We start from the raw sequence: 23,414 nt of genomic DNA, 5'->3' as shown, positions 1-23,414 counted from the left end.
ACTGCAAGTGGTGGGGATAACTTTACAGGACTGTAAACAGCTGGCTGGCAATAACAGAAAGAAGCAGAACAGGATAAATGGCATATTTTTACATTTAACTTAGTGAGTTAAGGGTTTATTTCAACCAAACCAGAGTAAGTGATTGTTAGAATAGTGGACTGACGAACTAGACAACTAGCAAGAGTAACTGTTGGTGAGTTTTATTTTGTTTCTCTTGAGTCTTCAACTAGCAGAGGTCTGCAAAAAATATTTTTTTCAGCTGATGTGAAGCTAATCTGTCCTTTTTAGGTCTGTTCAGATTGATCACACACCAGATCTTACTATCCTTGGATCTAGTTTGGACCAGGTCGGACTGCACAATGGTCCCTTTCAGATCGGATCTTTTTTTTTGTTAGGGTTTTCTTCTTTAAATTATCTGTGCACTTTGAGTTCGAGTAGGTTTTCCATGGGTATGAGTGTCTCTGGTATGAGAGTCCCTGCTTCACGCAGCACACAACCGAAAGAATGTACACAATGAAAGCTGAACAGTATACACAGCAGTGAGAGCGCCGTGCAGAAAACAACCAGACAAAGGAAGAATTAAAGCAACACAGTCAACGACAGGTGTTATTAATATCTAATATCTGGAAGCCACGGCTGCCTAAGTGTTGGAGAATCCGGCCAGGGACCAAGAGGCCACTGAGTTCGCAGATCTTCACCACAGAGAGAGCCAATGATTAATGCTCTCTCCACCTCTAAATACAACAGCTGACGTTCCTCTCAGCAAGGCACTAACCTCCCGACAGCGCCGCAGAAGCTGCTCAGTCACCATTAGGGCTGCGGCTGAACTCAGCGGCTCCTGTGAAACTGGTTTTAAAGCACAGCGGTGCAGAAAAGTAAAAGTTGCGAGGGGAGGAGAGGCAGCAAGTCTTCCCGGGGTAAATTAAAGTTAAAAATGTCTCACCTGGTCTCATGCATTTTTGAGACCTTTGAGACAATAGAGGAACACTGAGGGGGCTTCACTGCAGGAACAATTGACCAGTCTGAGTGTTGCTATGCAACCACAGGAAAGTAATGGATTACATATTTGGCTGGCGGTTCGATCCCTGGCGCTTCCTGTCCACATGGTGAGGTGTCCCTGGGCACAGAGTGTGTTTGCATGGGTGAACAAGAGGCAAATTGGAAAGCTCGTTGTATAAATGCAGCCATATTTTAGCGTGCAGTAATGTGATTACTCATATGCCAACTGTGGTCTGTGGAAAGTCGAAATAAAGGAAGAAAACAAATGATTGCCGTTTAGATTTTTGAAGGCATATTTTCTGATAACGAGACAAACATTTGTTTGCAGTGATAAATAGTTGCTGGTGTTTCGTCAATACACATGTAACCCTCTGAGCTTTGTAACTGTGACTCAGCAACAATGAAAATGGATTTTTCTCATATTTTTCACAGGCACAAACGTCTCCAAACAGAGTTCTGTTAACAGGCCAGCACTGGGTCACTGTCATGACAAAGCTAAGTTCGACCACAGGGAGGAAACAAGATGGCTGCTGGGGTCATTTTAAATACCTTTAATGTGACATTTCTGTACTTTGAATTCATAATTTATGAGGCTTTTGTTTCTAAGCTGTGAGTAAATTCTTAAAGCTAATTTATGACAAAGCACATCTATTCGGGTCATAATCTTCATACTGAAGCAGCAGGAAGGCCTTGATAATATACAACGTTATCATGCTTTGAAAGTTATATCAGCTGTCTCCTTATTATCCTGCTTTCCTTCCTGTTACAAAGACAGTTCTTGTTGAGTCATGTTTCAGAAAAGGATGAGCATGCTCTGATGTGATTACCATGTGGTTTCTGAAAGGTCTGAGATGCTGTTTTAGAATAATCTTTTAAATATCTGTCGAAAATGTTTTTTTTCCCTTAATACAATTTTAACAACATTTTCGAAAGTACATATATGTTGCAAAAGTGCTCTCAAGGCTGTCTTTTTAAACACCAAACACACTGCGTACGTAACTTTATGTGTTAAAATGTAGCTCCATCTTAAAGCAGCATCTGCTCCTAATTGTCTCCAACCTCTTTTGTTGAAATACACCATTAATTCTGATGAGCAAGGAGGGATATAAGCTAATAAAAGCCTGCAATACCACAAAATCGAGGAATTAGAGATGAACAGGGTGAGAGCCGAGTACAAGTACAAGTAGCACAAGGAGTTTGGAGATCTTTGGATCGATAGAGGAGCTGTTATTGTTTGATCTACGGTTTAGGCCAAGCAGATATGGACACATTCAACTCAGAGAAGGAAGGTTTGTGTTCCTTTAGTCTCTATATACAGACTCTACATTCAGTGAATATAGAGTCTGTAGGCAAACCCCGGAGATCTTGCCTCCGGGAGAAGAGTGGAAGAGCCCTGGTTTCCGGTTGTAGGCTGTTTGTAGTCCGCCTGATATTGACCAATCACGTTTGAGCTGGCTGCAGTTGTTGCCAGGTTAAACGGTCCGTGCGGTGAACTAACAAGGCGGAACATAATTGCCGTCACTGCAAACTCTGAATCCATCGCAATGGTTCAACATATTTACTTATTATATATAAACGGAAGTCGGAAACGGAAATTCGCCTCCTCCACCTAAATCAAACCAGAACATTTAACATTTAATAACATTTCAATGTGCCATCTGATACTCCACCCCCTGTCAGGTATCATGAAATGGTGCGGTCCATCTGACAGGATGTGGGTCAGTTGCGCAATGTGCAGAATTCACATGCGCTGCCCATGTAAACATGTGAGGTAAGCCTGGTCTCACTTCCAAGTTGTCGGAATCGAGCACTTGGGCAGTGACTTGCAGTAGGGTTGAGTCGGTATGAGAAAAAAAAATAACTGGTCAGGTTTTTGTGAAAAACCGCATCAAGTCGGTAATACCGGATTTTCGCCACTTGGGAGCGCAACTGACTCATTAAAAATAAAAAACGACCATAGGACAACAGAGTGACAGTAGCACGTTGTTTCTTCTGTTCCTTACAAATAAATTTTGCAGCTTACTCAATCAGTGCAAACAAGGGTTGCCTCCTTCGTCTGGCTCAAAGCCAAAGTGTTGCCATAGTGGCGCATTCTTTGATTTCTTCGAGACTAAACTGTCCGCCATTATCGACTCCCTGTCACTGTTAAACAAACTCCAGGCTACAGTAGAGGCCTCGGCGCATGCGCACTCGCACCACCTAGCTCAGTCCCCGCCTCACCCCCACCCCCCTCTCGCTCCTGCTCGCTGTGCGCTTGGCGAAGAGGCAGACACAGGCTGTAAAATGACGTATGCAGTCCGGTCGGTCTCAAAAGAAAAAAAAAAAACTGTCCAAGACGGAGTACCAAACCAAATTGGTATTACCGAGAACCGACCCAACCATAACTTGCAGCATCAAAAACCAATGAAACAAGGCGTTCTTTAGCGTTAGCATGATACGCGGCCGTTTGCTGTTATAGTTTAACGACGCCTGGAGGCATCAGGGGGAAATGGGGTGGGACAAGGATGAAAGTTAAGGCGGCAAAAGTCCAAGTGGGGAGGGCGGAAGGGGTGCTGGATGGGTCCAACAAACACCGACTTTCATCTGAGAGAGCGATGTTCACTTCCCGTAAGATTCTAAAGCCAAACCCTGTTCGTTTTTCCTAAACTGACCCATGTGTTTTTGTTGTTGAAGGAAAAAAAAAATGTCAATTTGCGGTGTTGTACTACTATTTTGAAAGAGACTGTATGTAAACGTTAAATTTCCTGTGAAAACGGAAGTGTATCTTGAAAGAAGGCAATGCATGTAACAGGCAGAACTTGACACGGCGTCCCAGAACGTCAACAACCAACACACCCAGGGTACCTTACACGTCGTATGTGGACGTGGAAAGTCCATGACCAAAATGACGATATGTGACGAGGTCAGAGTGAGAATGTGTTTACCAGTCCACACACCATATTTTGTTCCTTTTGTTGAACCAGTTCTAAACCCAAGTCCTTATGGACTGAGCTACTGTCGCCCCTCACCAGGTGTCAGACCATCCACCATCCTCTCCACCTCTCAATAACATCACTCTAAAAATCACTTAAAAAACGTTGATATAATTCCTATGAAATGCGCAAGTGCAGCATATCAGCCTATACAATGATGTGTATTTTCTTCTGGCGACTCGGCTGCTGAGCTTCCAAAATGTACGCATCTGGGCATAAAAGTAAAAATCGAATGTGAACATGCTTGTTTTTTATACATGGCAAAGAAATACTGAAAAATAAATAAGGATTTCTTGCACTTATTAATGACAGCGCGTCTCTGCAGTGTCTTGTTAATGATTTCATGACATTCAAGTCTGGTGAGGGTGAGTGACATGTGACAAACAGATCAGTAGGCGACACACACTCTGTTGTTAATGAATGGACAAACCAGTGAATGCACAAACACACACACACACACACACACACACACACACACACGTGCTTGTTGGCCATTGGCAGATTGCCTACCGGCATTCAATTGACCTGCTTTAACACCTGTACGGTTGCCATGGCAGCAGCAGCCTTGGCCACACACTCCCAGGCGCTGTTTCCTGTCTCCTCCCCTACTTCTTCTTCTTCTTCTCTGCTTTCTTTGTCTCTTTCAGCATCTTCCATCTCTCTCTCTTTACATCTCTCTTCTCTCGCTTCTCACGCCTCGTATCTCGCCTCAGATCTCTCAGTCGCTCTCTCCAAACCCTCCACCTCCTCGCCTCCCTCCAATTATCTCAACGTACACCCCTTCTCGTTTCCCTCCCTCTCGCTCTCGCTTGCTGCAGGGTGCTGGCTGTGCTGAAGATGACATCATCCATCTGAAAATATATGAATGAACATGCTCTGTGTGTGTGTGTGTGTGTGTGTGTGTGTGGTCAGTCATGTCTATTAGCATGAGCCACTGATTAGAAAAAGAAAAAAATAAAGACAAAGAAGAAGAAAAGTAGACAAACAAAATGTATTTTCTGAGCACAGAAACTGGAACAAGTGTTACTGGGTGATCACTAGGACAACGGTTGCATAGCAGCAGAAGAGCACAGAGAGAGAGAAAGGCGTCATATAGAGCCCACAATCGATGTAGATGCGTATGTGACTGTACATATGTTTAACATGCCAAAAATAAACGTGATTGGAGGGCTGAAACAGAAGAAGGGAGTGAAGTGTTTAACAGCGCCATGATGGAAAGATGAGAGAATAGTAAAAGATAAACAGGTAACGATAAAAAAAAAGATAAAAAATATAAAGTGAGATTACTGGATTACTACATTTCATTCCTGGACCCAACTGCACACAAAATAACTATAGTACAATAGACTCTTGAACACTTTATTGGCTCATAGTGTGATTGTGATGAGGCAATTAGTAACAACAATCATGTCCACACCGGGGAAATTGATCAAACTGTGGGCAAAATTCCCTTTCTTCATATTGTATGGGTCACATCCAACATGACTTTCAGTTTTTGAAGAAGCCTGCTGCCTGCAGGTTCATCCAACACTTTCATGTGGTCAAGTTTCTCTAAATCCAATTCACGCAGTTTATGGATTTATCACTTCCTACCCTGTTTTTGCAGAACATGATGATGTCACATTGAAGCTAACCTTTGATATTTCAGATATAAAATGTCATCTCTTTATAAATTTATCCTGTTAAACATTTGGAGGAAATTCCGTCATAATTAGTGTTGGAATTCTTTTTTTATGGCCAAAAACATGTTTTGTGAGGTCACTGTGACCTTGACCTTTGACTACCAAAATCTAATCAGTTCATCCTTGACTCTAAGTGGACGTTTGTGCCAAATTTGAAGAAATTCCCTCAAGGTGTTCCTGAGATGTCGCATTCATGAGAGTGAGACAAACAGAAACAGAAATACGACAAACATAATGACTCCGGCCACGGCTGTCGCCCTCGCAGAGGCATAAAAAATGTTTACAAGCTCTTTGAGATCATGTGAGGTGTCCTAGACTCACAGTCGGCTGTGTGGTGCTACAGTATAAAACACGACATGAGATGAAACAAACTGTTGATGCCACACATCTGTCAAGTCAGTCCAACATCGTGCAGTCTGATCCCCGCGTGAGAAAAACAAATAGAGAGAGAGATGTACTGTATGTGAATAACAGAAGAAACCAGACAGACAGAAGGTATGAGGAATAAAAAGTAAAGAGAAAAAATTTAAAGAAAAATACCAAGAGATGTAGAGAAGGTCGTCTGACTGATCAGATTAAAGTAGAAAGACAACAACAAAGAGAGAAAGTAAAAAGAGTCTCTTCAAGCAAATGGACTCAGGGGTCTGTCCTGAAAAGATCTCTGCTGTACAGAAAGTTTTTTCGTTCTCAGTTTGTTTGTAATAAACAGAAGAAGTCATAAAAGGAAAATAACCAGAAGACGGAAAAAAGAAATTGGCAGTTAACGCGAGCAGTAACGGCTTAACAGACCAAGCAAAGAGGAAATTAAAACTCCTCCAACAGAAAATCCCAGAAAGAAATTCACAGATCTGCCCACACCGTTTGACTAACAGGTGACTTCTGGGTAGAAACTCCACAGCAATGAAAACACAGGCAACAAAAATGGTGACAAAATATAAATACATGGAAAAATACAAAGATTTAAAACAGATTTTTCTTCTGTCTAAATGACACAAATCGCGGCTTGTCATTCCCTTGCAAAGCAACTGACACTGAGCACCTCAATGTCCGACCCTCTTATCGGCCTTCAGTAGTGCATACTAAATGGCTGTTACGAAAATGATTCATACGAGCGTTACTTGATCTGCCAAAGATCATGGTCAACTTAAAAGAACTACTTGGTTAAACTTGACAAAACAATCCCAACAAGGTCCACTTTTCACACTTTTTACAACTAGAACTTCATCAGTGTATGAGTGTGGCCCAGTTGTCATGGAGATGGATCCAGATGGATCCAGATGTATAAATGATAATGACGCACAAATACATTTTCCCCACACATAAACTGCCATTTATAAAAGAAGCATTGAGAACGTTCGCACCTCACAATTCAGACCAGGTATACAGTTTTATAGAGATAGCTGCAGCTGAAATCATGAGGTGGAGTCCAGTAGATGATCGTTTAATTGCACCCGAATTGTTAATTTAAGCCCTTTGTGAAGTCTGATTCAACATGATTAATTGATCATACTCTTGACATTTACTAATGACTGATGATACCACTGTGATGATGGTTTACAGCTACAAACAAAATTGACAAAATTGGTGAAATTGTGTTTCCTCTTTGCCTCTAACAGAGGGATCTGCTAAGTGGTGGAGAGGGCACAAGTATCTATATGCAAAGGCATTTCTACATCCATTTATAGGCTAACTGTGGGGGTGGGGATGAGGCCTGTACACATGCACCAAGTTCCACAGTTATTGAGATTTATAAAAACAAATCCAGTTGTAGATACAGCGTTATAAGTCTGACAAGTTTTTGTCATGAATCCCAACAGAGGGACAAATTCACAAATGAAGCTGCTCAGGCTGTAAGTTTCTCTCTCACCCGGCCATTCACTCCTTGGTTCCTTCTGTTCTGTAATTCTTTCTTGCTGCCATTGTACACATCCTCCATCTCCCCATCACCACCTCGTCTTTACGGATTCATCAGCCTCATACGCCTCAGCACTCATCAGCCTCAGAGTCATCAGCCACAGATTCAGCAGCCACCACCAGTGTCTGGACTCCATGGGGGGATTTATCCTGCTTGATCACAAAATGTCAAGATCCAATTCAAAAATGGCATTGTGCTGATGATATAAAAGTGCAAAATGGCCATGAAGTTTTCCGCTCCGGTGCTGTTCACCAACATAAGCCCTTTTTAAACAGGAATTGTGCAAATTTGCAGGAAAGCACACACAGGAAAGTCTTTTTTCAGCATTGGCAGTATAAAAACAACATCAGGGAGTGCAGCAAAATGTCGCCTACCTACTTTTGTTTATACAGAATGCACCTTTTTTGGGGCAATGGGGGGCATGAGCAAGTAACAAAACGTGTAGCTCAGCATGTGACGTAAACAGTGACGTGGGAGGGAAGCCGCGGCTGGTCAGTCCTTTGGCAATTCTCTCGTAAGTCGGCCCGTTCTTCACCGTCCCCGTCATCTGACGGTTAATGGCCTCTTCATTTGCGAGGACAAGGAGGGCGCGCAATTCCTTGTCTCCCCAGTTGCTCATCTTTACAGTGTCTGTCAGGTTTGCGTTTCTCTCTTGCTTCTAGCTGCTCGCTAATTCCTGCCATCAGCTGTCTCCTGTTTATCCACCACCAGTGGGTAGCACATGCAGCGTCATCAACAGCTCCTCCCACAAGTCTTCAACAGCCCCTCCCGTTGCGGAAGGGCTCCTCGGTCTGTTTAAACTAAAAAGGTTCCGCCAATATGACTACCCTACGAGGCGGAAAATAGGGCGCCTCGGATCAACTCGCCAATCCGGCTCTGTGTGTCTAAACGCTCGCAGCTTGCCGGCAAAACGGCCCAACATTCGCGGAAAATCTGGCAGTGTAAAAGGGGTTTATGGCTTCATTACAAGCTTCACCACAAAACAACAAACATGGCCTTCTCATAGGTAGTTAAACAATAGTCCTGAGTTTATCTAGACACTTAATTCTGCTGCCAGCATCACTACTTGACTCCTGCCATCTTCACCATGGCACCCAGGAAAACTGCTTTCCTCCACATACAGTCAGGTCCATAATTATTTGGACAATGATACAGTTGTCATCATTTTGGCTCTGTACACCACCACAATGGGTTTTAAATGAAACAATGAATACCTGCTTAAAGTGCAGACTCTCAGCTTTCATTTAAGGCTTTTTTCAAAAATGTAGTATGAACCGTGTAGGAATTACAACCATTTCTTCACACAGTCCCCCAACTTTAAGGGCTCATAAGTATTTGGACAAATTAACATAATCATCAATTAAACAGTCAGTTTTAATACTTGGTTGCAAATCCTTTACAGTCAATGACTGCCTGAAGTGTTGGACACATAGACATCACCAGATGCTGGGTTTCTTCCCTGGTGATGCTCTGCCAGCCCTTTACTGTAGCCGTCTGCACTTCCTGCTTGTGTTTTGGGTGTTTTGCCCTCAGTTTTGGCTTCAGCAAGAGAAACGCATGCTCAGTTGGATTCAGGTCAGATGATATGACTTGACCATCACAGAACATTCCTTTTCTTTGTCTTAAAAATGTCTTTGGTCGCTTTTGCAGTATGCTTCAGGTCAATGTCTATCTGCACTGTGAAGCATCGTCCAATGAGTTTTGAAGCATTTGGTTGAATCTGAGCAGATAATGGTGCCCCAAACACTTCAGCTTTCATCCTGCTGCTCTTGTAAGCAGTCACATCATCAATAAATACAAGAGAACCAGTTCCACTGGCAGCCATACATGGCCATGACATAACAGTACCTCCACCATGCTTCACTGATGAGGTGGTGTGCTTTGGATCATGAGCAGTTCCTTCCCTTCTTCCTTCTCTTGTCTTCCCATCATTCTGGTAGTTGATCTTTGTTTTATCTGTCCAGAGTATGCTGTTCCACAACTGTACAGGCTTTTTAGATGGTTTTTGACAAACTCTAATCTGGCCTTCCATTTTTAAGGCTAACCAATGGTTTGCATCTTGTGATAAACCCTCTGTATTTATTCTAGTGAAGTCTTGTCTTGCTTACAAGAGCAGCAGGATGAAAGCTGAAGTGTTTGGGGCTACATTACCTGCTCAGATTCAACCAAATGCTTCAAAACTCATTGGACAATGCTTCACAGTGCAGATGGACATTGACCTGAAGCATACTGCAAAAGCAACCAAAAACATTTTTAAGACAAAGAAAAGGAATGTTCTGCAATGATCAAGTCATATCATCTGACCTGAATCCAACTGAGCATGCGTTTCTCTTGCTGAAGCCAAAACTGAGGGCAAAACACCCAAAACACAAGCAGGAAGTGCAGACGGCTGCAGTAAAGGGCTGGCAGAGCATCACCAGGGAAGAAACCCAGCATCTGATGATGCCTATGTGTCCAACACTTCAGGCAGTCATTGACTGTAAAGGATTTGCAACCAAGTATTAAAACTGACTGTTTAATTGATGATTATGTTAATTTGTCCAAATACTTATGAGCCCTTAAAGTTGGGGGACTGTGTGAAGAAATGGTTGTCATTCCTACACAGTTCATACTACATTTTTGAAAAAAGTCTTAAATGAAAGCTGAGAGTCTGCACTTTAAGCAGGTATTCATTGTTTCATTAAAAACCCATTGTGGTGGTGTACAGAGCCAAAATGACGACAACTGTATCATTGTCCAAATAATTATGGACCTGACTGTACATCATGAAGCACAAATCACACACTCACAGATTACCCACAAGGCCAATGCAGCTTTAACGGCTGAAAAAGCCACGCAATCCTTTTGTGAGCTCTCTGAGAGTTTTATGCATCTGGCTCTTTATTTCTGTTGGCTCAAAGTTCACTCTTGACCTTGGAAATAGTAGTTCAACAACTTAATAGCTGTTTTCTGAGCATTTATCCTTCTAACCGTGTTTAGCTAAGGTTCTGGAAGCATTGTGGTTGAAAGAAGCCAATGTTGACATGATGTGAACAACGATCTACCACCCCGACCTCCTCACTTTTTGCTGCGTCACAACAACATGCTAATCCTTCTGTCACAGACACAATAACCCTCATTCACAAAAGCCACGAGAGGTCCTTGCAGGTAACCGTCAGCGTGGTCGTTTTAAGTCTTTGACTAAATGCTGTTGTTTTCCTTCCTCATTCATGAAAAATGCACTCCCTCCTTCTACCCATTAAACATCAATTACGCCTCTTGTCCCTGACCGTATCGCCATCATACCAGTAATCACAGTAAATGACGCCGTCTGGAACACAACGCAGCACCTGCTGACAGTAATGTGACCATCACGTCTTGGAGGAGATGAATGTGCTTCGGATGCTGATTGAAGTCAAGGTCAAATGTATCGAGAAGTGTCTTGTGCTGATTATTGCACCACAGCAGGTGTGTGCGGGCTGGTTGGCTGTCGGTTTGTGTTAAAGCTTACATGCGCACTGCACTCACACACACACACACTCACTCACACACACACACACACACACACAAACACACACACACACACACACTGTTCTCCAGGGGATATGCACACAGTGTGTGTGGACAGAAAGAGAGTGAGCATATGGGTGTGTTTACTCTTCGGTTGGCAATGTGTGCTCTGTGCAGCTCTGCAGCATGACATAAACACCTCGCATGTGTGTTTTTAATACACCCTCTGCCTCCTCTTCCTCCCTCGTCCACTCAGCCCTTCATCATGCCTGCCTGTCTGCGTTCAGCTCCAGCTCTCCAAAAAATTGCTCATCCACCTATTTTCCCCTCAGATTTTCTTTCTCCCCATCGTCCTTCCTCCTTTCCTCCTCTCTTTCTGCTTCATCCTCATCCTCACCTCCCGCTGTCCCCTCTCACTCCATCCTCTCCCTCCCCTCCTCTTCCTCCTCCTTCACCGAGGAAGCGAGTAAGAGGGGCAGATTTACAAGGGCTGTCATCTCCGCTTCTCTCTCGTCTCCCTTCCCCTCTCTCCTCGCGCACTATTGCTGCTTCCCTCACCCTCTCGCTCACCCTGAGAGATAATTAAAGAGCCCACTAGTAATCCCATCCAGCCATGCAGCCGAGCAATCACACACTCTCAACACACACAAACACACGCGTGCACGCGACTGCAGCATGTGGCAGCGGTATACGCAAAAAATGTGTGAAACGTAAAACCTTGGTATTTGCACACTTTGAGCTCAGCAGCAGCGAGTCAGCCAAAAGCTACAGTTGTAAAGGACACACACACACACACACACACACACACACACACAGAAACACACAGATACAGTCTCTCAGCCCAGTCGCACGCCAAGAGGCAAAAGACCAATTGACCTAGTTCATTCAAACCTGGCAACCCAGACGAAGGAAAAGATGAGTGGAGGAGAAGATGGATGGGTGGATGGATGGAAGCATGAGACTCCAGGGGGGAAATGGATGAAAGGGAGTACTGGACCACTGGAAGGATGGATGGGTTAGTGGGAGATTGAAAAGAAGATGAATGGATGAATATGAGACTGCATTTTTGATGGACGGATGAGGAAATGTAAAGATCAGTGGACGTAGGAATGGATTGGATGGTAACCCAATACAAGATAAATGGATTACATAGATGAATGAACGCAGGCTTGCCGGCTAAGGAGTGGATGGATGGGTTAGTGAAGGGGTGAGAAGTGGGATGCATGGGCGTGGGGAACCTTACTATGACACAATACGGATGGAAGGATGCATAAATTGGTCGATAAACGGACAAACAATGGATATAAACGGCGAAACAATACTAGAGAAATCAATAGTTCGATACGTGAATGAATGTAGGTTCGCCAGTTATGGGCTGAATGATGAATGGATGAGAGGAAGCATTGGATCACTGCTTGGGAAAACAGTAATAGAAAGATCAATGGAAGTGCATGGGTGTGCAGGATGGATGGGCGGATGGAGGGGTTAAAAGAAGGGTGAAACACTTTGGATGGATAAATGGAGGCAACAATGGATTGGGTGCAAAACCAAAACTACAACACAGATACTGTAGATCAATATAGACAGACGAATACATTGATGCTTGCTAAGTTAGGTGTGGATGGATGGATAGAAATCTGGAGATGGATGGCAAAACAATACTGGATAGATACATTGATAGATGGGTGAATTAATACATGAGAGAAAATGGTTTGACGGGACGTGTGACACTTTAAATACGAGACATTTTGGATGGAATGATGCCGAAATTGAAAGATAAACGAATGTATCAATGAAACGTGTGTGTGTGTGTGTCACACAAATGGATGGAGGGGTGAAAAGAGGCGTCCCTCTGGATGTGAGGCACCTGCATATGAGACAAGACGCATTGACAGAAGTAATACTACACAGACAGATGGAGGGATGAAACGACAGACAATCAGACGACAATAAAAATAAACAGAAAGGTAAAGTACCTGTTGCCGATTTGGGTCTGTGTCTTCCTTTGGGCCGTCGTTGGGAATTGCCCATACTATTCTTCCTGTCCCAAAACATCACCGCCTCATTCCACCAACACACACACTCACACTGACTAACTGACTGACTGACAGCGAGGAAGAGAGGCTGACGAGGTGTGTGTGTGTGTGTGTGTGTGTGTGTGTGTGTGTGTGCCGCGTGTGTTAAAGCATGTGCAAGACAAACCGAGAAGTGTGTGTGTGTGTATGAGAGAGAGAGAGAGAGAGGGAGCGTCACAGCATCACTGAAGCTGTCTGCATCCCGGAGTGTGTGACTGCATGTCTATGTGTGTGTGTGAAGCTCGGCGTGTGATTGCGGCTAAACGAGAGAGGGAGAGTGACAGAAGACGAGAAGGAGAGAGGGAGAGGAGTGTGTGTCGTACGCTATATGTGTGTGATAGAGAGAGAGCTCGCCTGAGTGCACTGTGCTACGTGAGCTGTTGACAAAGCAGGCTGTGTGTGTGTGTGTGTGTGTGTGTGTGTGTGTGTGTGAACATGAGTGTGCAAGCGTGCATGTGTGTGAGAGATAGAGGAAGAAAGTGTATGTGTGTGAGCAATCTCCACACATTTCAGTGAAAGGTTTGGCTGTTGCCGATGAGCATGTGCTTATGTGTGTGTGTGTGTGTGTATGTGTGTGAGTAAGAGAGAGAGAGAGAGAGAGAGAGAGAGAGAGAGAGAGAGCGAGCATTGGTTGTGTTGATGTAGCTCCCAGCCAGTCGCATCCAGCCGCTGCTGTTCAATTCATAAAGACCAAGGCAGAAAGCAGCCAATCAGAGGCCAGAGACCGAGAGAGGGAGATCGAGTTTAGACGACAAACGGAGAGAGTGAGGGAGAGAGAGAGAGAGAGAGGGGAGATAATGGGGGATGGAGTGAGGGAGGTAGAGCGAGAAATAAGAAAAAAGGGGAGGGGTTGGACCAGAGAGAGCGATAGATTGGCTCACTATCAGCTATGTGACTAGAAAACAGAGTGGTTATGGGCTATACGGCCGAAGTTATGTGGACACCTCTGTCCACATACTACTGAGCATGAACCCTGATTTCCAATTAAGAGAATGAATGATGCTCATAGGCTGACAAGACACCACAAACTTGTATCTACATTTACAAGCATTCATTCATTTTCTGTTTCCGTTTATTCTGTTGGGGGTCGCAGGTGAGCTGGGACCTATCCTAGCTGACATTGGGTGACAGGCAGGGTACACCTTGGACAGGTCGCCGGACTATCACAGGGCTGACACATAGAGACAGACAACCCTTCACTCCTACAATCAATTTAGGGTGTTTTCACATATAGTCCTTTTTAAACAAACTGAACTCGGTCCTCTTTAAGTGCACCAAAAATTGGACCAACAGAAACGGCACTCAGCTCTTTGTGTGTTCACATTGTCAGTTCATTTCAAAGAGGACTCAGTTCTCTTTCTTGTCAACTTCAGCTCTGATGGGGCCTCAGTAATCTTTCTGTTCACCCTATAGCCTACATGTAATACATATAGGCATAGTTTTGTTCTTACATTTTGACGTGGCACCAGTGCGGTTATGAAGCCCCTCACTTTCCAATGAACTTAACATTGTAGGACAACCTTAGTGTTTCTGTGCTGTAGACTGTTGCTGTTTGATGTATTCCACGTTCGGCATCTGGAGACATGCAGTATCTTCCGTGGACCAAACTACTCCTCGTCCTGTGTCCTTGCAAACGTTAGAGCCTGACGTGGGTTTGTCTATTTTTTCAAGTGTCGCAGTGCAACAGCATGTGATCTCGAGGGCTAAATACAATGGCAAAGAGCAAAGCGAACCTGGAGGCACAGGTTTGCTTCAGAGGGGTCTGAGTTCTCTTGTAAGCCCCTGTACAGTTGTCATGAAGGGGGAAATTAGCTACAGAGACCAAAACCATTTTTGTACCAGGCTGTAAACATGTTTATTTTTGCTGTAAAGTTGGGCATTTTAACATGGGGGCCTATGGGGACTGACTGACTGGCTTTCTGGAGCCAACCTCAAGCAGCCGTTCAAGGAACTGCAGTTTTTGGCACTTTGTGTTGGCTTCATTTTCAGTCCCAGGGATTTTTCATCAATTTTGGTGAGACCTTTCATGGAAAATCCAGGAACTGCAATCCTTAAAAGCCTCACATGGTCCTGGCTTTGAAATCCCATCCTGAACTCCATCATATCATGTGCAACATAATCCTCCTGTCTAAAATGAGCGCCACAAACGGCTGCTTTTTCCATTACAGATGCCTGAAGTCCTGTCTCTACCTGCACAAACTGCACCCAGAAACGGAAGCTAGCTCCGTTCTTTTTCCTGTCAGAGAAACCGCGGACTCGATGTCCCAAAAAAAACAGAATTTGTGCAACCTGTACATACACAATACTTCACCATGATGAAAATGATAAAACACAATGCCGATTTACTGAAAATACCAACTCACGACCGCTCACAACCAATAACACCTATTACTGTGCAACGTGCTGAGGCAGAGTCAAGTATAACGACTCTCCCGTTACGTAATATGACGCGTTTGATGTATGATGTTACAAGAGCCTAGAGCCTTTTTAGAAGCATTGCTCGGAATGGGTACTTTTCCCTTTGAAAGTCTGCCCGAATGTTTTATAAAACATGTAGAATCCTACGTTAATTTTGTCAAATGGCCATTGTTGGGAAAGACTAATAATAAATTCAGCAAAAAAATTATCCTGCAAGTTGCTCTTTAAATCACAGTACTCATAAAGACAGTGGGTCTCGCTTTCCATTTCTCCCAGTGGCCTTGTGCACAAAGGGTTGAGTTGGCTCCTCTGGGGCTCCGGCCCCAAATGTCTTCTCAAAAGTCCTAAATCTTTTAAGTTTTAGGAACACCTTCATATTTGTGTCATTCAGATAATAAAACATGTCCATATGTTTATCTGACTGCGCTGTTCCATAAAGTAATCTAATAAAACTGAACTGAGCATTATGCCAACAGAAGAACATTTACTCACAGTATTAGAGACAACATTTACTTGGCATTGTTGTGGATCTTTGATCTGCAGTTGGAGCGGCCCAGATTACTATGGCATGGATTCAGACATAGCAGATTCATCAGCTAAACATTGCTTCTGTGAACACTACTCCAGCATAGTGTAACAGAAATAGGTGTCAAGATTAGTAATGCTGTTTATGCCAAATCCCTGCCCTGCCTATGGTATGTATGTTAAAAATAGCAACATCAGACAATGTTTACCTCTTTGCAGGTGGCAGGAGTGAAAATTAGTCATGCTCAACATCTGTTGTGTTGTGGTTTTTGGACGATAAAGACAAGTGGAGAACAATTAGATACAAATTAAGATGTAGGCTCAACAGGGTGCTTTTTTTTCTTGGCAATTACCATGTTTTTCCCAAATAATGTACAGATTTTAAGGCATTCTGTTATCTAAAATGTCTTGAAAGATAATGTATATAGCTGCCCGAAATGGGAAACACATCCCCCCCTGGGGGAGTATGCCCTGGACCCCCCCAGGTTTGGGCCAAAACCTGAGTGTTTACATCATCTGGCTCCGCCCCTGTTTACTAGTTTGGTGTGGAAGAACTTGAGTGGCCTGCACAGAGCCTTGGCTTCAACCCCATCCAGCACCTTTGGGAGAAACTGGAAGAAGCCAGACCTTATCACCCAGCATCAATGTTGGACCTAACTAATGGTCCTTGCAGCCAAGTCTTCCTAGAGGAAGCTGTCATTGCAGCAGATTAATGCCCATGGTGTAGAGATAGAGACGTAGGTGTTGGGCGTCCACATACTTCTGGCCATATTGTGCAACTGCAGAGAGAGCGAGAGCGAAGAGTGATGGAGAAAGACTGCAGGAGAAAGACTGCATCAAGGTGGAAAGAGAAAGAAGGAAAAGAGAGAGGCTTACACTGACGGACAGAGAGATGAATAAATGAAGACGGTGAGACCGGGTGGGTTCAGATGGAGGGAGAGAAATTGAAAGTGAAGTGAGTGGCACAGCGAATGAGATTGAGAGGGCGAAAGAGTGAGACAGAGAGGGAGAAATGGGGAGAATACAGAATGAGGGGAGGAGATTGTGTACAGAGTGCAGAGACATCAGGGAACCTTCTAGCTCATATGTTCCTCCTTTTGTCCTTCCTCTACCTTTTCTCTTAAAACATATTCACACAAATCTTCAAACTTCATTGAGACGTGATTTCTGGTCAAATTCATGTCAACATCCACATCACTAAAATTTGCTTTGTCTATTAACTGTTACTGCTGTAGTAGGTAGGTTGTGATCATTAGCCATATACTGCGGCCATAGCGACACTATTTATATAAAGTCAAATTCTTTATGCAACCTAACCTCATATGCACATAGAAAACTGGGTTCTGTTAACCATAAACTCAACCTGGGCATGCGCGCACACACACACACACACACACACACACACACACACACACACACACACTCACAGAGAGTCTGTAAGTCATGTCCATTTGGCAGGAGCAGACAGTAAAGAGCACTGGAGGCCAATCTTGTCCTCACTCGTCTCCCATCCTGTCTTCTCCTCTCATATCACCCCCAGGTCACTAAATGATACTCTTTGGACTATGTGGTGAAGTACTTTTGCTATACTTAGGTACAAAGTTGAGGTACCTGTACTGTGGTATTTCCATTAAGTGCTACTTTTTTTACTTAACTACATTTATTTGACAGCTGGAGTAAATACTTAGTCAAAGATTAAAACAGTGGCTGCCACGTCTCAGATGTCTGTCTCTCTTTTTTAAGTAGGTACTTCACCTGTAGTGCTGTTTTTCAATCTCGGTTGTTTTGGTGAGGGGTGCTGAGTGTTGGAGATATCAGCTGGAGAGATGTCTGCCTTCTCCCCAGTGTACTAGAAGTAGAAGGCACTCGGCTTGTGGTGCTCAAAGCGCCCAAAAAAATCATTTGAAAAACTGTCGGTGAAGATTCTCAGTCATCCAGGTCATGGTAATTGGAAATGCTATATCGTAGGCAACTGGACTTGCTTGCATTTCTTGAAGACATTTCGCCTCTCATCCAAGAAGCTTCTTCAGTCATCCAAGAAGCTTTTTGGATGAGAAGCGAAGCGTCTTCCTACGATATAGCACTTAGCAAGATGTCGGTGAAGATTCTCAGTCATCCAGGTCATGGTAAACATAAGTGCTATATCGTAGGCAACTGGACTTGCTTGCGTTTCTTAAAGACCTTTCGCCCTTTAAACTCTTGTGTGGGTGCGAACCCTTACCGAGTCACATGTGAGTTGTTGAGGTCCACAAAAACGTCCCTTTCCAGAAATCCTGACCTGGTTACTCAAGATAATCATGTAATAATCATATGCTGTGAGTAGTTTCATGTAGGAACTAGGAATGAGCATGTACACCATTATCTGTATCTGTTCAAACAGCGAAATTATCTGTATCTGCACTCGAAATGGGCGGGGTTTGTGTCAAGAGTGGGTGGGGTTTAAGTCGAAAGTGGGTAGGGCCTAATCAGAATTTGTTTTTTAAGCCTGAAACTTATATGGATTGGTCAGAACTTGCAATATCTATCACCTATGAAAAAGGTATTTACAGTACAGCCTCAGAATTGAGCTTCAGATCATTTTTTTTAATCACAAGAGTAATAGATAATAGTAATAGATTAGATAGAAACATAGCTACCAAAATGAGGATTTTCGTTTATCACGAGTACAGGTAGGGACATATTTTACTCGTATGGTACTTGTAAAAAGTGCATCATCTGCACCAGATACTCGTTTCATCCGAGTATTCAGCTTAACATTACTAGGAACTATTTTCTTTCTACCAAACTACACCCCCCAGCTGTATCACTGCGCAGAAGGAAGAGTGCATCTACTCATGGCTGAGGCTGATGCTATTGGCAGCACAAGATGTTAGCATTGATGGCGTCCTCCTCGATGGAGCTGTCACACTAGTTGCTCAGAGGTGCTCGCTGAGCTAGTAGTAGATGTACGCTTCCTTCTGCGTGGTGATACGATTGGTGTGGTTTGGTAGAGAGAAATAGTTCCTACATAAAACTGCTCACAACAAGGTCCGTAGAATATGTTGAGTTAACGGGTCATGATTTCTGGAAAGAGACATTGCTGTTGAGTTTTTCAAATGTAATTTTTTGGCGCTTTGAGCACTACACGCCAAGTGCCATCTAGCTCCATAATACTGGAGAGAAGGCAGACATCTCTAAAGCCGATATCTCCAACACTCTGCAACTCACACCAAAACAATTTAGATTGATAAATAGCACTACAGGTAAGAGGAACAATGTTTTTTTTCTGGCTTTTGGGGTGAACTGTGCCTTTAAAAGTAGCCAACATTGACTGTATTGATTCATCAGTATTCATAATCTAATAATGTAAAATATAGCATATAATTTGCAGAACAGGTATTACTTTACTTTCGATATTTCAAGTACATTTTTATAATACTGAGTACTTCTCCAACCACTTCTTTTCACTTAATATTTTCCTCTGTCAGTCTGCACCCATCATATTGGCTGCAAAAAGGAAACTAGAATTGGCCATCAGGGCTTTTTCTTCGACAGTGACCTTAATAATTTAGTTCATTTCTGCTCCTGTTTTTTCAGTGAAGGTGCATTAGAAGAAAGATTTATCATTTGCTCGTTGTGGCATTAATGTAGGCTTCTTATATAATATTAAGTTACAGTATGTGGCTGGTTTCATGGACAACTTTGCTGTGAAGAGGACGAATCCTCTCAGGGAGCTGCAGTAATGTCTCTTCGTCTCATTGTTTCAATTCAGCTCGGTGCAGATTCATTCAATACGCTTTAATCTAATCATTGCATTTTACAAACACAAGGCCTCCTCTCTCCATCTGTCTTCATATTGATCTAATGAGAATGAACCTGCTGCCATCATAAATCTGCTCCATCTATCCATCCTCCTCCGGCACTGCCCTGCCTTGTCACCCCCCCACCCCACCCCACCCCACCCCACCCTCCTCCTCCTCCTCCTACTCCTCCTCCTCCTCCTCCTCCTCCTCTTCACTGCCGCATCACACATCCTGATAAACAGCTGATAGAAAAAGGTGCTGAATGTACTGAGGAGATGTGCGCCCAACTATCAACAGTCTAGAAAAAGACATCACACCCAGTCACACGCATACAACTATATTTAACGCTGGCATGACAGTATGGCAAATTATGGTGTGGTTTTAAAGATGAGACGTTTCAGTTATTTAAAGTGTTATCTTATAAATAACTCATATAAAACATATTTTGAATTCACTGTCTTTGTTTCATAAAGAGATACTTGAAGAGTGTCGTCCGTAGCAAGTCTTTTTCTAAGAGAAGTCGTGAGTTTAGCAGGTTTTACTTTCCGCACCACTGCCATCATGACAAATACGATAACAAATCTAGATGAAAACTTGTCTGATTGCAATTCTGATCTGCCAGCCGCTCAAACATATCGCATTTGTTGACATTATTTCTCTGGTAACACAGTGACAGGATCAAAGATGAGGAAATGGAGATCCAGCACAATAACCTCCTTCTGTTTCCTTCCAGAGAAATGGACTCTGGGTGTTTACTTGTACTGCAGAGAGCCAATCACAGAGGTAACAGCCTGAGCAGTGATACTGAGAAAAATGACTTCACAGCTCAGCTCCTCTCCCCGAAGACACATTTTAGTAGATTACTCTTCTTTTTATTAGGACAATTATGGCTTCCCTTTTTTATGAAAGACATCATGTTTCAAGGGGGTGTTATTGTGTCGTACAGGACAGATGATGTCTGTTTCTCAATCTTTCAACCCCTGCTACAGGTACTACAGCTGAGGACTGAGTCTGGAGAAGTTCAGGATTAAAAACCATCTTTATGGGCTGCGACTAAGGGTTATTTTCATTATTGATTATCTGTTGATTATCACCTTGATTAATCAAATAATCATTTAGTCTATAAAACGTCAGGAAATAGTGATAAAATGCCAAGCACAATCCCCTAAAGCCCTCAAACTGTGTGTTCTGTTAAAGCTAACTCCAAAACCAAATGTCTTCAATAAATCCTCACATTAGAGACGCTATAACTTGATTTTTTTTTTCTGTAATTAGGTAAAACTGGTTTATCGATTACTAATTTCTGCTCAGCTCCCCTCAGCTTCACATAAATTTTATATTATACCCTTTGTGTATGAACATTAGCGCAAATATGCGTGTTTTTAAACACAGGAAAACCCACAAGAAAAAGGCAATAGGCTCTTTTCCCACAGTAGACCAGTATGCCTTTCACTTTCTACTGATGTGTCGAGTTCAAAGTCACAGACATGCTACAAAAAAGGTTAGTAAAGAGCAGAAAGCAGCACGGAAGCTCATGGTGGTAACTTCTTTTTTTTCAGGGTTGCCAACTCACAGCTTGACCGGACCGTCACGTGTTGATTCGACCGTGGCGTGGACTCACTCCATCCTGTGACGGGCGTCAATGTCCACTGGGAACGATACCGACATGCACGGGAGAGGCTAGAATTGGCGGATCACGAGGTCATAATGTCACGTGATAATCTGCGGAAATCTCCTCTGAGACCCTCTCCGTGTTTGACTTCAGGCCTGGGGCCACCCACTTTGACGTCATGTTGATGTAGCGATGTGAAATACGATCAGGAGTTTTCATGGGTGTTTTATTTTGAAAATGACCGGATACTCTCGTCTTTTCCGCACCTGACTTCCTGTTTGACTCATTTGGTCTGTGCAAATTGAAGCGCTTCAAAAATAGACCCTAGGCCCTTCTATTAGAGCAGCTTGCATTGACTTGAATGGCCGCGATTAGCCTCGGCCGGATCATGCACGCGACAGATCCAGTGGACATCCGGCTTGAAGTAAATAGCATGGGAAGTTGCCTGTCGTTGATACATTGGTGGTTGGAATTGTACCAAGGTAAGCTAACTGCCGACGAATTTACATTTAACAATGCGCCCTGCCTGAATAACTAAAACACACTTATGGTGAAAAACAAATTTTATTAGATGAGTCTGCTGAATTTCTTTGTGCATACATGTACACAGGTCATTGGAAGTCCTTGAATTTATCTATTTCTGTATGAAATTGCATGAAAATAGGATTTCGCCGTGTCAATTTTCCAAATTTTGTTGGCAAGTTGGCAACCCTGTTTTTTATACCTGCTACCTATTCAGTCTCTTTTGCAAAGTTAGTTAGCTGCTTGGACAGAGATGAACAGGATTGTGACAGTATGTCTTTGTATCGCGCCAGAGACAGGGTGAAAATTAGCATGTCCTGTTGATCAGAGCTGGAGTTGAAAAATATCGTATCTGTGACAACTGCTGAGTCGTTTATCCCAGGAGTGAATGTTGATGGTAACCCTTCCCATTAAATACAAACGCTGGATTTTAGCAGATTTTTGTCCCATGGGAAAGGGGTCTTTACAGTCCTATGAGCTACATCCTACTGTCAGCATGCTCACAATGATACCGCTAACCTTTTAGTTTCTAGCAGTAGTATGTTTACCATGATTACAATCTTGAGTTAGCACGCTAACATTTGCCAAATAGCGAAGACAAAGTACAACCGAGGCTGATGTGTAATGAGGGAATGTCATCAATCTTCCAGTTATTTGGTCATGAACCAAAAATGGAAAGTTTGACCTGATGGTGGAGTTATCAAGCACCAGATTTCGATGACTTCGGAGTGACACCAGGTTGATCCAGTAGTTGTTGAATTATTTACTCAACACTACAAATGTAGACTTCACGGTGGCACCAGAGGAAAAGTCCGCTGATCAACAAAGCCATTAAGGAGATGCATCCACAGAGGACCATGAATATCTGATCCAAATGTACTCGCAATCCAACTAATAGTTATAGAGATATTACAGCCTGATTTGGATCTCCATTCACGGCCGCTAAGGTAGCAGCTTTTCCTCCTGGGGTCTAGACTTTTGTAAAACACATAACAAGTCAATAATTGCCGTCCACAAAGCCACGCTGCTAGTATAGCTAAAAAAAATGATATGAGCATTTGAAGATGCAGGACACTGGAGGAAAGTGATGGGGACCAAAAGTGCTCTCCCTTTAACATGGAGGAGAGCTAAAGGAACAGCATCACTGGAGCCAGTAGTGATCCTGTGCCTTGCTCAAGGACACTTTGGTAGGTTGATGGCTGAACCTATTTTCCTGTTGCAATGAGACACAGCTGTTAATGCTCCCTGGCGTATGAGAAACATATTTGCACAGTGAAATCTGCTGGGATTCCCTATTACAAATATCCCTAAACCATCACTAATCCAGGTTCATCCCTGGGCCTCCCACAAAGATCGCTTTTATAGCTTTTGCCTATATTCGATGCCGCCGCTTATGTAACCGGTGTCGAGGCCCGGAGGGAGG

The 23,414-nt window shown here is 43.3% G+C and overlaps 1 protein-coding gene across 4 annotated transcripts in view; it reads right to left on the bottom strand.

Moving 5' to 3' along the window:
• nhsl2 (NHS-like 2) overlaps positions 1 to 23,414 on the bottom strand; it is a 222,453-nt gene that overhangs the window by 109,920 nt on the left and 89,119 nt on the right. Inside the window, exon 1 of one of the 4 annotated variants that reach the window (XM_033609313.2) lies at positions 13,034 to 13,797. The exons of the other annotated variants lie outside the window; for them this stretch is intronic. Within the exon in view, the coding sequence (XP_033465204.2) occupies positions 13,034 to 13,112 (79 nt within the window). The 5' untranslated portion in view covers positions 13,113 to 13,797. Of the gene's footprint in view, positions 1 to 13,033; positions 13,798 to 23,414 lie in introns of those variants that run through there. 4 annotated transcript variants of the gene reach the window in all.

The sequence above is a fragment of the Epinephelus lanceolatus genome, chromosome 22 (assembly GCF_041903045.1).
Source record: "Epinephelus lanceolatus isolate andai-2023 chromosome 22, ASM4190304v1, whole genome shotgun sequence".
NCBI lineage: Eukaryota > Metazoa > Chordata > Actinopteri > Perciformes > Serranidae > Epinephelus > Epinephelus lanceolatus.
Note: the sequence above shows the minus strand (reverse complement) of the source record. Positions and strands in the feature narration are given on the sequence as shown.